The 14,942-nt window shown below is 52.5% G+C and overlaps 1 protein-coding gene across 8 annotated transcripts in view; it reads left to right on the top strand.

Moving 5' to 3' along the window:
* Nucleotides 1-4,397: 4,397 nt before the first annotated feature.
* FGD2 (FYVE, RhoGEF and PH domain containing 2) overlaps nucleotides 4,398-14,942 on the top strand; it is a 31,713-nt gene continuing 21,168 nt past the window's right edge. For 7 of the 8 annotated variants that reach the window (XM_057699802.1, XM_057699801.1, XM_057699799.1 and 4 more), the window contains exons 1-9: nucleotides 4,408-4,622; nucleotides 7,642-7,858; nucleotides 9,429-9,509; nucleotides 10,221-10,369; nucleotides 11,570-11,726; nucleotides 11,927-12,065; nucleotides 12,587-12,645; nucleotides 12,889-13,035; nucleotides 13,755-13,847. In XM_057699802.1, the coding sequence (XP_057555785.1) occupies nucleotides 4,555-4,622; nucleotides 7,642-7,858; nucleotides 9,429-9,509; nucleotides 10,221-10,369; nucleotides 11,570-11,726; nucleotides 11,927-12,065; nucleotides 12,587-12,645; nucleotides 12,889-13,035; nucleotides 13,755-13,847 (1,110 nt within the window). In that variant the 5' untranslated portion in view covers nucleotides 4,408-4,554. Of the gene's footprint in view, nucleotides 4,623-7,641; nucleotides 7,859-9,428; nucleotides 9,510-10,220; nucleotides 10,370-11,569; nucleotides 11,727-11,926; nucleotides 12,066-12,586; nucleotides 12,646-12,888; nucleotides 13,036-13,754; nucleotides 13,848-14,942 lie in introns of all 8 variants that reach the window. The other variant, XM_057699797.1, reaches the window with a different exon arrangement.

The following is a 14,942-nucleotide window of genomic DNA, read 5'->3' as shown; positions in this document are numbered from 1 at the left end:
GGGCTCAGAACCCTCAGGACTTCTGCAGTATAACTGTTCTCCAGCTTGTGAGTCACCCACCCAGCATTTATGGGGTTTGATTTTAATGCGATTGCGCCCCTCCTACCATCTCATTGTGGCTTCTCCTTTGTCTCTGGATGTGGGGTGTTTTTTTTTTTGGTGATTTGCAGTCTTTCTGTCGATGGTTGTTCAGCAGTTAGTTGTAATTCCGGTGCTCTTGCAAGAGGGAGTGAGTGCACGTCCTCCTACTCCGCCATCTTGATTCTTCTCCTCTCCCACATTGTATTTTGGTGGTCCACAGGCCCATCTTCCTCCTTAGACTGTGAGCTAAGGGGCAGGGGACAGTGTTTAATCCATAACCTCTACCGTAGGGCTGCCATAAAGTAGATGCTCAAGAAATACTTGCCAACTGAATGCATGACAATGAATGGGGCAGAAGAGGTCAGAGTAAACAGAGAAGAACACTAGGTCTCTGAGGAGGGAAAGGAATTCCAGCCGTGGATATCCAGGAAGGCTTTCTGGAGGAAGTAAACAAGCTGTTCACAGGATGGAGACATTCCAGGTGAAAGGAACTGATTGGTCAAGGTTGGGGGTGCGGGGGAGCCATAGAAAAGGTCTTCTGTCAGGAATAGCATTCACTGAGCACCTTCTCTGTACCAGGCCTTACTCTAAATCCTTACACATGGTGTTATCTTATTTAATCTTCACAGCAACCAGGGGAGATTAGCACTGTAATTATCCCCCATTTCACAGATGAGGAAAGTGAAATCAGTTACTGGCCCAAGGCATTTAGGTCAGATTTGATGAGAGAAGCAGAACAACCAGAAGTGATACAGGACACAGGATTTGACCTTATACAATGGGGCAGCTACTTAAAGAATTGATGTTTGAGTCTAAAATCCTCATGGCAGGCAATGAGGAAGGGAAGATGGATGTGAAGTCGGGGGAACAAGAAGGAACTGAACCAGTGAGGAAGGGCTAGGACTCTAGCGGATGAACAGGCAGCCATGCCAAGACAACTTGGGTGACATAGGTGACCTGCAGAAGAAGTTGGCACCCTTCGTGCTGCAGCTAAACACACACCCGGCCCAGGACTGGATAAGGTGAAGGAGGTCAGTAGAGAACACACAGATCTGCATCAGCGCGTGTGAGCTGCCGCGGCACTGGAGCCCAGCACCGACCGCAGGAGCAAGCATGGCTGCTGCGTCCCCTCCTGCCACCACCGTCAGTTTGCAGGGAAAGGAATTCTGGAACTGTGGTTCAGCTTAGCTCAGCGGACACAGCCCAGAGCTGCCCCTCAAGGTCCCAACCCAGCCCTGCATGTGTATAAGGAAGAAATGCCTGGGAAGTTGATCAGAGCCAAACCAGGAGTGTCTTGGCAGCACAGCAAGGAATTTGGGATTCCTTGTATGGGATAACGGTGCTGGTTTTTGAAACTGTGTGTTGAGTTGGAAGCGAAGGTGGGACATGCCCCTGGTGATGTCCTGAAGGTGTTCGGCATACTCAGGCTGGGGTGGGAGACAGGAAGAGATGCCTGAGGAACCCTGGGGTAGATCCTGAATTGGGCGGTAGAGCGTTTGTGTAAATAAGGGGACCAGAAGCTGAGCCTCGGGTGGTGCCTGCAGGCGAGAACCAAGTCAGGCAGAAAGGCTGGCAGAACTGTGGGGGCTGAGGTCAGGGAGGTGGGAGGACCAGGGAAGCAGAGCCCTGGAACACTTTTCTTGGGTGTGGGCATCTTGGCCCTCCTTCTTGGGCAGATGCAGCTCTGATGGTGCCTGTGCCATGTTTGGAGTCGGGCATTTAGTGTGGCCTCCTGCCAGTGGCGCTGCCCACTCTCCCCCACCCTGTGTGAGGGGCAGGTCCAGACACTGCTCTGGAAGCCCAAGGCGCCGGCAGCTGAGGGGTGAGATAAGCCTCTGGGCTCAGGATGAGACGTTTGTCCATCCTGCATGCCCTCTGAGGCCCCACTGTGTGCAGGACACCGGGCTTGACTGGAGACCATCCAGGAAGCGTGCGTGCCCAGGCCCTGCAAGTAGGGAGCTAGCGTACAGTCTGGTGGGAGGCAGAGGAGGAAACTGGGCCCTGCAGTGGAGGAGAGAGGAGCACCAAGGAGGGAGGGCTCCCCAGACCTGGGAGGAATCCAGAAAGAAGTGGCATTTAAAGATGAATCCAATCAAGCCCCTAAAACTAACCACATGGACAGGAAATCCAGGGGCCAGCTCTGTAGTCAGCAGACCGTGGGACCTGTAGGGCCAGCAACCCAGTGTCTTCGTAGCTACATCATGTGGGAAAACAGGAAGAACAAGGTGAACCTGTGTATGAAAAGAGAGTTAATAGACAGAACAGCCCATTGTAATATGTGGACCTTACTTGGATCCTGATTTTTTTTAAATGATGATCAGTTAGTCTGCTCAAGCTGCCGTAACAAAATACAAGAGACTGGGAAGCTTAAAAAAAACAGAAATTTATTTCTCACAGTTCTGGAGGCTTGAAGTCCCAGATCAAGGTCTGGCAGGGTTCTGTTTCTGGTGAAGACTCTCTTCCTAGCTTGCAGATGGCCACTTAGTCTCAGGCGGTCTTTCTTTGGAGAGTGCAGGAGTGTGTGGGGATGTGGTGGGGGGGGGTCAGTGGGGGGAGTTGTGGAGAGAGAGGTCTCTTACCCTTCTTGTAAGGCCACCAATCCTATCAGATTAGGACCTCACTCTTATGACCTCATTTAGCCTTAATTACCTCCTTAAGGCCCTATTTCCAAATTCAGCCACAATGGAGATTAGGCCTTCAATATGTGAATTTAGGGGGCACACAATTCAGTTCATAGCAGGTGACATTTGTGGGGCATTGGCACTTTGCTGACTGGGTATTTGATTATATTGAGCAATTACTGCTAAATATGTCTTGGGGTATGATAATGGTAATAGGGTTTCATATATGCACATACACATGTATATAACATGTATAAAACATATATATATGTATGCATGTATAGAATAATATTGCCATTGTACGCATTGTGTGTGAGTATATGTATATTTCCTTATTTTTTAGATATGCACCAAAATATTTGTGGGTAAAATCATCTGATTTGCTTCAAAATGGTCTGGAGAGGGGGAGTGAATGTGGCTACAGATGGAGCAGGGCTGACCATGAGTTGATGGTTGTTGGGTCTGGGTTATGAGTTCATGGGGGTGCATTATATTATTCTGTCCACTGTTGCATACGTTCTACATTCTCCATAACAAAAAGTAAAAACAAAAAGTAAAAACAAAAAGTGAAGAGGATTCATGAGATTTAGGGTTGGAGGGTAAAACCAGGCATCCGCTAGGAGAAATTGCTCAGGCAAAGCTCTGAGGCAGTGAGGCTCTTAGGCGTGTGAGGCCCCAGTGTTTCACAGGCGCTGGAGCGTGAAGCTCTGTCAGGTGCTTCAGGCACCAAGATGACTGAGGCTCATTCCCTACCCTCCAGGACAAAGACCAGTCTCAATAGAGGGCCCTGGCTCAGGGCAAGTGAGACCAGAACCCAGTGGGCGAGCCCTGAAGGGCCTGTGAGGCTTGAATAAGGGGAACAGAAGCAGTGGTCATTGTTCTGGAAGGGCTGGGAGACCAAGTGGTAAAAGGAGGCATCAGGCAGAGACGACCCAGTGTGCCAGAAACAGGGAAGCCTGAGGATGGAGCCGCAAGAATGTGGTCATCCAGGCTCCAACCAAATCTTTGCTGGAATTGTAGGAAACTGACCTTTGCTTTAGAAATCTGACTTCTTTTTGTGTTCTTACTGGGTGACTTTGGGCAAGTTGCTTAACCCCTCTGATCCTCAGTTTTTTTCTTCTGTAAAATGGGGATCATAATAGGGCCCACTCCATAAGGTTATTGTGGTGTTAAATGAGAAAATACTTGTGAAGCATGGAAAAAGAGTGTGTGTTAGTTATTATTACCATCAGAGTTTCAGGGAGGAAGTTGCCTTCCACTGGGGTGAGGAGGTGGAGACGGAAGTTATGAAAATGAGAGAACCCCACTGGGGAGGTGAGAACACCACGCTACTCTTCTCTGCCAGCCCCTAGTAGGTTTGTGATTTATTTTTAATTTAAAAAGCTGTTTTCTTACAGAGGTGAGCAGAGTCAGATGCAGAAATGAAGTTGTGGAGAAAGGACCAAATAAAATCCACTGGACCTTATGAGAGAGAAAGTATAGTTGACCAGAGTGTTGAGCGTCTCAGGTCAAGAACCCAGTTCTAGAAACCACCTCTAGGCCACCTGTTGCCCTCTTGGGGTGGCTTCTGGAACAGGAGGTCTACAGGAGTGAAAAGTCAGCCCCCATGGGGGAGGGGTGGGTACTGAGCAGGCTCCGCCCTCTGCGGGAGCACTGGCCTTTCCCCTTCTTGGACCACTTCCTCTTTCCTCACTTTGAAGCAGGGAGAAGACCAGCTGAGCCCTCAGGAAAGATGGGACTCCAGGATGCCTTAGCCCACCTGTGACGCCAGGTGGGGGCGGCTGAGTGTTCCAGTTGGAGACCTCCCTCCCTGCTTCAGGGGTAGCTGAGGGCAACCCTGGAGGCCTGCAGGATGGAGGGGGCGAGTGAGGAGAAGATTTCATCTGTGTCCAATCTGGTATCTGTGTTTGAGAACAGCAGGTATGGGGTCGTGGAGGTGGGAAGGGTCACCATGGCTTACTGGCAGTCTCCCTCAAGCTCTTCTGCCCACCCTTGGGCCCTTGGGCAGCCCAGGACCTCCCAGTCTCCAGGCGAAGGTGCAGGGCTGGGGCCAACTTGGACCCTCACAGAGAGCAGTTCTCTCTCTGGGCCCTGTCCTGCACACCTCCTCCTGTCTGGGCAGTGCCCATGTCCCTCGGTCATGGGTTCCTTGGAGCATGGGAGAGTGTTTGGGGGGGCACCAGGACTGGGCAGGGGTGAGAGCATGTGTGTTGATGTGTTGGGGAGCATCCAGATGTGTGTAATTATGAGTGAGTGTGGGTGGACCAAATGCTGTGTTTGGGCTGCAGAACTCCACCCGTTGTCCCTCCAGCAGAAATAATAGCTGATACTTATCAAGTGCTTACTCCCTGTCAGTAGGATAACCATATAATTTATCATTCAAGCCAGGACACAATTGAAACTGAAAGTGAATGCCATTAAATTTTTTGTTGGGAGGGAGGGGACAATAGGAGAGGTTGAGACTGCCTCAGGCCAACCAGGATGTTTGGTCAGCCTACCTACAGGACACTGTTCTAAGTGTGTTTGCTACTTATTTCACTCAGTCATCAACAGCCTATTGGGGGTAGGTTCCATCTCCCTTCCCCTCTTACAGATGAGAAAGAGGAGACAGAGAGGTGGGGAGGCTTTAAGTGCTTTAAGTTCCTGGGCAAGAAGCAATGCAGGGCTTCCATCTGAAGGGAAAAGGCTGGACCGGATGTGTGGAGGTCCCTGTGTGTCTGTGTGTGACATTAATCCCCTCTGCAGGCATTTCTTATGCCCAGGACCGTGTTAGGGATTGGGACTGTTGTAGGTAGGGTTCTCCGGAAATAGACTCTGGGATAGAGATGTGCTTCAGGAAATTTACTGGGGAGGGTTTTGGAAACAACACGTGGGTGGGTGAGGGAGACAGCATTGGGCACAGGGAGAAGCTGAACTGCCATGCACTTGCCACAGAGGCCACAGCCTGTCCCAGAGAGCTCTGGAGCTGGAGGCCCCTCAGGCTGTTCCAGTTGAGGCAAAGGGCTAGGTCTTTGTACCCTTACGTGGACTAGTCATTGGATGTGGACTTGACCTTAGATGAGGCAGCTCTCTTCCAGAGAGGGCAGTTCCCAGGGAGGGACCCAGTCAATAGCCTGTCAGCCACCGTACCACCAGCAGATGGGGAAGAGTACCTCAGTCCTGAGGGGGTGTGGGTGGCACAGCACAGCATCACACAGGAACTATATAAGATGCAGGAGCCTAAGGAATGATCCCTGCGTGGAGGACTTCTGTCTTTGGTACTAAGCTCATGGAATGACCATGATGCCAGGTCATGGACAACAGATATCCTGGGAGGGGCCTACACACTCTGCTGAGGGTGCTCAGAGCAGACAAAGCCTCCTGTGGGCTTCATGGTGGAGGCAACATAGATGTGGCCCTAGAAGGGCAGTTCAGCTTCCTGAACAAGTGACCTGACCCTGCCTCTCCCAGAGGCCTTTCCTGGGCACGTTCTGTTCAGCACCGAGGACAGCTCTAGGCACCACCTTCCTGGACCACCGCCTTCCTGGACCACCACCCCTTAGGTGTGGGGAGATAGCATCACCCCACTCAACAGGCCAGGCATGCCCAGTGGAGACCCTCAGCATGTGTGCTCTACCTAGCAACACTCCTAGCAGGAGGAGGCAGCCCTCAGACCAGAATGGGATCAAAGAAGGTCTTGTCCGGAGGGTGAGAGTCACCCCTTATGAGGGGCCCCATGCCAGCTGCCTTGGCCTGGGCTTTCTTGTAAGGTCTTTCAGAGCCTTAATTGATCTGAAACTGGAGGGTGAAGAGGAAACAGAAGCTGGCCTGGGGTACTTAGAAATGCAGAAGCTGAAACCAAATATAGAACAGAAAACCTGAGACTCAGCTAATTCCATGAGCTGCAAACCCAGGGGCTAAGGAACCGGGCATTGGGTGCCAGAGAGGAGTGGAAGAGACAGTGAGGAGCCATGGGGGACTGGGTCCCAATCCTCTGTCTGCCACCAAGCAGTGTGTGACGTGGGGCAGATCACGTTGGCTCTCTGCACCTATTTCTCCTTGACTCACATGTGGAGGGGCAGTTTAGGGCTCAGGCTCGGGAGCCAGACTGCCTGATTTAAATCCCACCTCTACCCTCTTCTCACTGCAAGATCCTCTCTGTACCTAGCTGCCGAATGAGGGTAATGAAAAACTTACAGAGTTTTAAAGATTGTGTACCTGTCTGGTCTTCCATTTCCCAGCCTGCCTTTTTCATGAGGCTGCCCACCCTGTGCTGTCACCACAGGCCTTTCTACACCAAAGGGAATGGGGCCCAGCCCAAGTCGTTGGATATATTCCTTGAGGGGGGCGCCTGTTATCTAAAGAATTTAACTGGCCTGCAGATCCCATAGGTAGGATAACAAAGCCACAACTAGAAAGCTCATCCCTGGAGGGAGAGGGAAACTGATCCCAGGCTGGCTTTTCCCACTGTTAGAGGTGTGGAAGGCGTAACTCCCATTGAAAAGCCCCAGCTTTATGAGTTATGCCCCTCCCTTTAGAGGGTTCCATGGCTCCCACCTTCCCTTGATATATCAGTTACTGGGGTTTTAGGGGATTTCCTGCTACAGAGACTTAAAACCAGGGGTGAGGTCCACAGGTGAGGGTGATCTGGGAGGGCACTTAAAATCCTCTGTGTGCAGAAGGAAGGGTGCCTTGCTACATTTTAAACAGGAAAGTGTGTAGTTCCCGGAAGACAAGACACAGTCTATGCTAACTCATTTTGAAGACTGGAGTTCCCTCCAAGAAAGGTGTTGGGGAGGGAAGTAGAAGTCGCAGTCAATTCCTCCTGTGTGCCGGGTAATCAGAGGCCAGTTAACATCTGTGATTTTTATAAATTGCCTCAAAATCCCCACCAGAGAGGTGCTGTTCTTCTCCCTGCTCTACAGACTGGGAACCCTCAGGTCTGCTCTCTTCTCCTCAGGACCCCAGGAGCAGTGCCCAGAGACCATGGCCTGGAGACCGGGCATCAGAACCCTGGGTGCAGGCCTCCTTCACCCGCAGAGCCATGGGAGAGGCCCACCATGGAGGAGGCCCTGGAGTCCAGGCCCAGGACAGTCAGCAGGAGGTACCTGAGCTCCCTGAAGAACAAACTGTCCAATGGGCCCTGGAGGAAATCTTGCCCCGACCCAGGGACACAGGTACCCAAGGGCTGGGGTAGAAGTGGGGAGCTGGGGGAGCCCCCTCCACTGACATCCTCACCACACATTCTCTCCCAGCCAGAGCCAGCACTTCCCCAGGTGGGGGTCTTGTGTGACCAGAGATCAGCTTAAAGCTAGATTCACCCCCCCAACCCTTAAAACAGCCTTTAATTAAGTGCCTATTCTGCATCCCACTGCTGGCATTATTTCTCACACCCCTCCTTGTAGGAGTCTTTTAGGGACGGAAATTGAAACTTAGCTTAAGGAACTTGTCCATGGCCATACAGCTTGGAACCTGGTACCTTTCCCAGGTGTGGCCTCAGTTTACCCCCTGAAGGAGGCAACAATGCCAACTAGAAATAGAGGTCAGCGCTAATTCCTGCCCTTAGACTGATCTTGGGGAGGTCACCTGCCTTCTCTGAATTTCAGTTTTCTTGTCTGTGGAGTTTAAGGGCTCAGCTGCATGAGGCTGTGCACCTGAAGCCAGACTGCAGGGTTCACATCCCAGCTCTTCTGCTTACTTTGTGACCTTGGCAAGTCTCTTTAACCCCTTTATGTTTGTTTCCTCATTTATAAAATGGGATGGTTACCATAATAGCACATACTGTGTGTACTGGTTATCAGTTGCTGTGTAACAAACAACCCCAAAGTGTAGTGGCCAAATAGTTTATTATTTCTACCAGTTTTGTGGGTTGATTGGAATGCTCTTGGATGGTTTTTCTGTTGGTCTCACTTGGGGTTTGTCTTAGCTCGGGCTGCCATAGCAAAATACCACAGACTAGGTGACTTAAGCAACAGAAATACATTTTCTCTCAGCTCTGGACACTGGACATCCAAGATCAAGACGCTGGTTGATTTCTGGTGAGGCTCACTTCCTGGCTTGTAGATGGCCATCTTCTCGCTGTGTCCTCACATGACCTTTTCTCTGGACACGTGTTCTCCCAGTGTCCCTCCCTCTTCTTGTAAAGACACCAGTCCTAATGGATTAGGCGCTATCCTTCTACCTCAACTTAATTACTAAAGGCCCTATCTCCAAATACAGTCATATTGGAGGTTAGGGCTTCATCATATTAATTTAGGGACACAATTCAGTCCATAACAGGGTCCCTCACGTGGCTGCAGTCAGATGTTGGCTGGGGCGGGAATGCCAAAGATAGCTCATCTCCCTAGGTTGGTGCCTGGGCAGGGACAGCCGGAAAGCTGTGCTCAGCTGGGATGCTGGCACAGCTGAGCCCCTGGCTCCCTCTGCGTGTAGTCCCAGGGTCTCTTCTCTCCATGTGGCCTCTCCCATCAGGGCAGCTAGACCTCCAGATGTGATTGTTCATGGCTGCCAAGAGAGCACAAGTGGAAGCTTCCAGCTTCCAGGCCTCTTAAGGCTTAGGCCCAGAACTGGCACAGCCTCCCTCTGCCCCAATTCTCCCAGTTAAGTCAATCCCAGTGCCAGTGTAAGTGCACTGATGGAGGGCATGAATCTCGGGAGATATGTTTCACGGGGGCATCTTTGGATACTGCTCCCATCAGAGGAGACCAAAGCTCTCCTTCTTCTCCTTATTCCCCCAACTCCCCACAGCAGCCTGAGGAGAAGAGGATCGTCCAGGAGCTGCTGGAGACAGAGCAGGCCTATGTGGCACGCCTCCACCTGCTAGACCAGGCCAGTGGCCAGGACGCCCCCTCCTGACCCCCAGCACCTGGGTGTCCTCACCCTGCCCCTGCTTGCCCTTCTGACCCACCTCCCAAGAGCTGAGAGTCAGGACCTTGTGGTTTGATTCTAGGAAGCCTTAGTCCTTTAACGCCATTGGCTGGAGTTTGGGCAGAAATCGGGGTTTAGCTCATTAGCTCCACTCCTGATTCCACCCTTGGTGCCTGGGCTGGCCTCACAGGAGTGGAGTACACAGCAGCCAGTCCTTCCAGGCCCCCGCAGCATCCTCATCTGTCATCGCAGCTCCCAACATCCTCACCATTGTTAGCCCTTCTCACTTTCTTAAGGGGCCCTAAGGCAAGAGGGCTTCAGTTAAATTACTGAACATCAGCAGTGGAATCTTGAGCCTGGCAAAGTCCAAGACCTTGACAGACACAAGATGGGCCCATTTCTGACATTCATCAGTTACCAGCCTTTGGCCAGTTTCCTGTGTCTCTAGGCCTTTGCTTGCCCATCTGTATAGTGGCCGGAACACAATCCTCCCTGCTTCTCTTTTCCCAGGGTTCTTGTGAGATTGATGGGAGATTAAGGAGGTGGAAGCGTTCAGCAAGCTGGGGAGGGACCCTAAAGCCCCTGGGACTGGCTTGTCTCCCCCTGGGCTGGTGTTGGGGATGGGGGGGCTCCTTCTCTGCCACAGGCCCAGTGACCCAGCAGCGGCTGCAGGTGTTCTTTCAGGAGCTGCTGAAGGAGGCCCGCAGCAGCAAGGCCTTCCCCGAGGACGTGGTCAGGCTCATCTTCTCCAACATCTCCTCCATCTACCAGTTCCACGCGCAGTTCTTCCTCCCAGAGCTGCAGCGGCGGCTGGATGACTGGTGAGGTCCAGCAGGAGCCCCTGAGGCCCCCTGACCACAGCCCTGGGCCAGGTCAGGGTGCAGCCCCCAGGGCACTGGGTTTGGCCTGTTAGGCCCCTACCCTTGCTATGTGTCCACGACTCTTCTCTGGACATGCTCTGTCTGCACAGTGAGGGGCTTGGATGAGGCCTTGTGTGTGTGTTCTGGAGACGGGGATGGATCAGGTCCTCACTAGGCTGAGCGACTTAGGGCGCAGGGGAAATAACCAGCACTAACTGAGGGTTTCCTACATGCCCTGCCTTGGGCTTTACACCTATTAACTCACTTAATCTTCAGCTGTGATGACGGCATGGCGGTTATGCAGGAACCCCTCCCTGTTTTCAGAGAAGACCACTAAAGTATTTAGTGCTGAAATTAGTCTCTTGCCGAAGAAATGCCATGATGTCTAGGGTGTCCTTTAAAATTCTTTGGCAAAAAAGGAATCTTAGTAATTATTAAATCCAGTAATGGATATAGAGGGGTTCATTATTATATTCTTTTTATTTTATGATTGCTTAAAATTTTTTTGGAATAAATTTTTTTAAAAGACAACCCTGTGAGGTTGCCTACCATCATGCCCAATTTTTTCAGATGGGAAAATTGAGGTATAGAGAGGCTAGGTGATTGGCCCAAGAACACACAGCTAGACTAAGTAGTACAGTTGGAAATCAAACTCAGGCAGGCCAACTCCAGATCACTGATTCTCGCAGCTCTGCAGTAACAGTTCTTAGGTCAAATGACCTTTTCTTACCTCTCTGAGCCTAGATTTCCTCCTCTCTAAGATGGGTCACTGACTGTGCCTCCTCCCCCACGCAGGGTTGTGAGAATTAAATGAGATCAGACATGAAGCATGTCTTGGGCAGTGCTTGGCATGTGGCCCTTGTTATTGTCACGTGAACAAGCATCAGGGGGTTGTTGGACACCTCTGTGGGCCTGACGCTCTGCCGGGCCTTTGGAGGACTCCCAGTGGGTGGGAGGGGACAGCACCTGCCCGCAACGGGCTCACAGTCTAAGGGGGAGGGTACCACCCCCGTGTGAGGATAACATGCCGTCCTACGCCTGCCCCCGTAAGTGCCGCAGAAGGGCTGTTTTGGGGGTGAGGGGAGCCCAGCCTAACTTGACCCTGTCTGGAATCAAGAGAAGAGGTCCCACTGAGGGCAGTACCTGGTGCCCCTCCTGCAGGACGACCACCCCCCGCATCGGCGATGTGATCCAGAAGCTGGCCCCCTTCCTGAAGATGTACAGTGAGTATGTCAAGAACTTCGAGCGAGCCGCCGAGCTGCTGGCCACCTGGACGGACAAGTCTCCACCCTTCCAGGAGGTTATCACCCGCATTCAGGTGAGGTTGGGGTGGGGCGTGGCAGAGCCTGCGCTGCTCCCCCCAGCGTGCAGTGGCTCCAGTGCCCCAAGTGATTTTGGGTACCTCCCTGGCTCAGCTGCTTCCACAGCCCTGCCCACTCCCCTGACCCTCAGGGGCAGCCTGACCCACCCCCTTGCCCCTCTCACCCCTACACTCCCCCTCCCCACTCCCTCCCCAAGAGCAGCGAGGCCTCGGGCAGCCTGACCCTGCAGCACCACATGCTGGAACCTGTGCAGAGAATCCCGCGCTATGAGCTGCTGCTCAAGGAGTACGTCCAGAAGCTGCCAGCCCAGGCCCCAGACCTGGCTGATGCCCAGAGTGAGCACACCCCCAGGGAATCCAGGGGCCTGGGGAGGCTCGAGCCACTTCCATAATTTATGGAGCACCTGCTAAAATGGTTATGATGACAATCAACCATCAACATTGACCATTGGTACTTCATAGACACTGTCTGTAGCATTAGCTATTTTTTAATAGACATCGAGGCCCAGAGAGGCTAAGTGACTTGCTCAAGGTCACACAGCGAAAATGGAGCAGAGCTGGGATTTGAAACCATGGCTTCACCCTCTGGATCTGGGCGGGGGGCGGGGAGGGGGGCAGTGAAAGTCACAGAAGCCAACCAACTAAGCTCTATCTTTTGGTAGCTTCTAGTCTCTCCACTCTGGGTGGGAAATGGTCCCCATCATCCAAATACCTCAAGTGCCAGGCCAGGGGCAGCACTGCTCCTGCGGGTGCTCATGGCAGGCCCTGAGGCCACTTGGTTAAGCCCCAAGGACCTCCTGCCTCAGCTACCAGCCCCATATTTTCAGGGGGTAACTCTGGCTCTGCCCCCATTTCAGAAGCCCTTGACATGATCTTCTCGGCCGCTCAGCACTCCAATGCAGCCATCACTGAGATGGTGAGCATCCCAGCCCTCAGAGTGGGAGCATTGGGCATCCCCAGGGGCCTTGTCACCTCCTCCCTGCGGCTCTCAGCCTCCCCCAATACACCCAGGTCTCTGTATCTGCTCATTCCCTGATCCTGCCCCACGACACCTGACCCACCTCCCCCTCACATCCCATCCCTGTCCACACAAGGCAAACCTTCCAGAAGCAGGCAGACTCTGCCTGGCCTTGGCTGAGGGTACACTTCCTGTCCCCAGGAACGGCTGCAGGAACTGTGGGAAGTGTACCAGCGCCTGGGCCTGGAGGATGACATAGTAGACCCCTCCAACACCCTGCTCCGCGAGGGCCCCGTCCTTAAGATCTCCTTCCGCCGCAACGACCCCATGGAGCGCTACCTTTTCTTGGTAGGGGGATGCTGGGGGGCCAGCCCCACACTGGGGAGGGAAGTCCATGGGCCCTCTGCCCCAGGTCTTGCCTGCCTGGCATCTACTTGGCCAGCACTGCAGGATGAACAGGGATGAGCCTACTTCTCTGTCCTTGTCTGCTTTGGCACCCAGGTGACTTGGGACAAGTCTTGTGCTATCTCCAGGCTTCAGGGATTTCCAACTGAGGGGGTCCCCAGACATTCCCTAGGAAGCAACAGAGTCAGAGTTTGAACCCAGTCTGTTTGGTTCCAAAGCTCGTGGTATTAATCTGTGTCCTCCTGTACAGCAGGAGGAAATTAGGTTGGCTGCTAGGAAGAACTGCCCTGGTTTGCACTGAAGAAGCCAGGGGGTCTCCTGGAGATCTGAAAATTGGTCCCACCTGGAGGTTTTGGGGAGGGAGCTACAGTCTCTCATAAGCCCCTGCCACTCTTGGCCCCTATGAGAAAGGCCTCATAGGTTTCTGAGTCTGCTGTGGTCCCTGATGCCCATAGGTAGGGCACCCCTCAGTGACCGTCCTGGTGGGATTGGGGCTGGACAGCCCCTTCCTCATCACACCTGTGGTGTCCTGGGAGCTGGCCCAGCGCGCGGCAGGAGGGGAGGGAGGTCCAGTGGGGCTCAGCCCGCGCCCAGGGAGGCCTGCCCGATTGTCTTTCCTGCCCCCGCCGCTGTGCACACACGCGTGCTTGTGTCTCCTGCAGTTCAACAACATGCTGCTCTACTGTGTGCCCAGGGTCATCCAGGTGGGTGCCCAGTTCCAGGTCCGGACCCGCATTGACGTGGCCGGCATGAAGGTAAGAGGCACCCCAGCCACCTTCGGGCTTCACGCCAAGCGGGGGCAGAGGATGGCGCGCAGCAGCAGGGCCCACCTGGGTCTCAGTCCAGGAACCCAGGGGTGGCAGGTCTGGGTCAACGTGAAGGTGGCGAAGTTTGGGGTTAGATCTCTCCCACCTGGCCTCCCAGCCTTCCTGTCCAGGGCCCTTTCCAGCTCTCAGCCTGACTCCGCTTTCCCTACCATCTACACCCGTGCTTTGAAAACTTTAATATGTGCGTGAATCCCTTGGGAGTCTTGTTAAAATGTGGGTTCTGATTCAGGAGGTCTGGAGTGGAACTGGAGATTCTGCATTCCTACCAGCTCCCAGGTGATGGCCGTACTGCATCTACCCAGACCACACTTGGAATAGGAAGGGTCTCCACTGTCAGATCAGCTGCTGGCTTAGGTGTGTCCCTGTGCAGAGATAGCCACAATGAGTGGCGACAGCAGACCATAATGATGCCCGTCAACTGGGCAGTCACTGTGGGTTGGGTTGGGCCCTACATTGTCCCACTGGATCCTCACAACAGCACTGTGATATAGGGGCTGTTATTATCCCCTGCATTTTTTTTTTTTTGGTTTTTAAAAATCTTTTAAAAATAATAATTTTATTACCTAAAAATATAGATAAGACACATTCCAAAATAAAACTGCATCAAAAATATATGCAACACATATTGTATATATATGCACTGCATCCCCTAATTCCCCTTCCCGGAAACAGCCTTTGCTTCTTGTGAGGCCTTTCCGAGGTAGTCTTTGCATACACAAGCTAGTAATATATTCATTATGGCTTCCTTTTGTTTCACATAAACAGTGAGACTATTTTTCACATACACTATTATGCGCTTGATTTGTTAACTAACTACTAAGCCTGGAGATGTTTGCAAGTCAGTCCATTAGGAGCTTCCTCATCCTTTTGCATAGCTGCATAGTATCCCAGCATGTGGCTACACTATAATTCGTTCAGCCAATCCTCTACGGATGGACATTTAGATTGTTCTCAGTTGTCAGTGTCTGCAAATGAGACTGCAGTGGATAACTGTGTACAGTATGCCTGTGTGTAAGTATATCT

The sequence above is a fragment of the Hippopotamus amphibius genome, chromosome 11 (assembly GCF_030028045.1).
Source record: "Hippopotamus amphibius kiboko isolate mHipAmp2 chromosome 11, mHipAmp2.hap2, whole genome shotgun sequence".
NCBI lineage: Eukaryota > Metazoa > Chordata > Mammalia > Artiodactyla > Hippopotamidae > Hippopotamus > Hippopotamus amphibius.
This window is presented reverse-complemented; position numbering and strand designations above follow the sequence as displayed.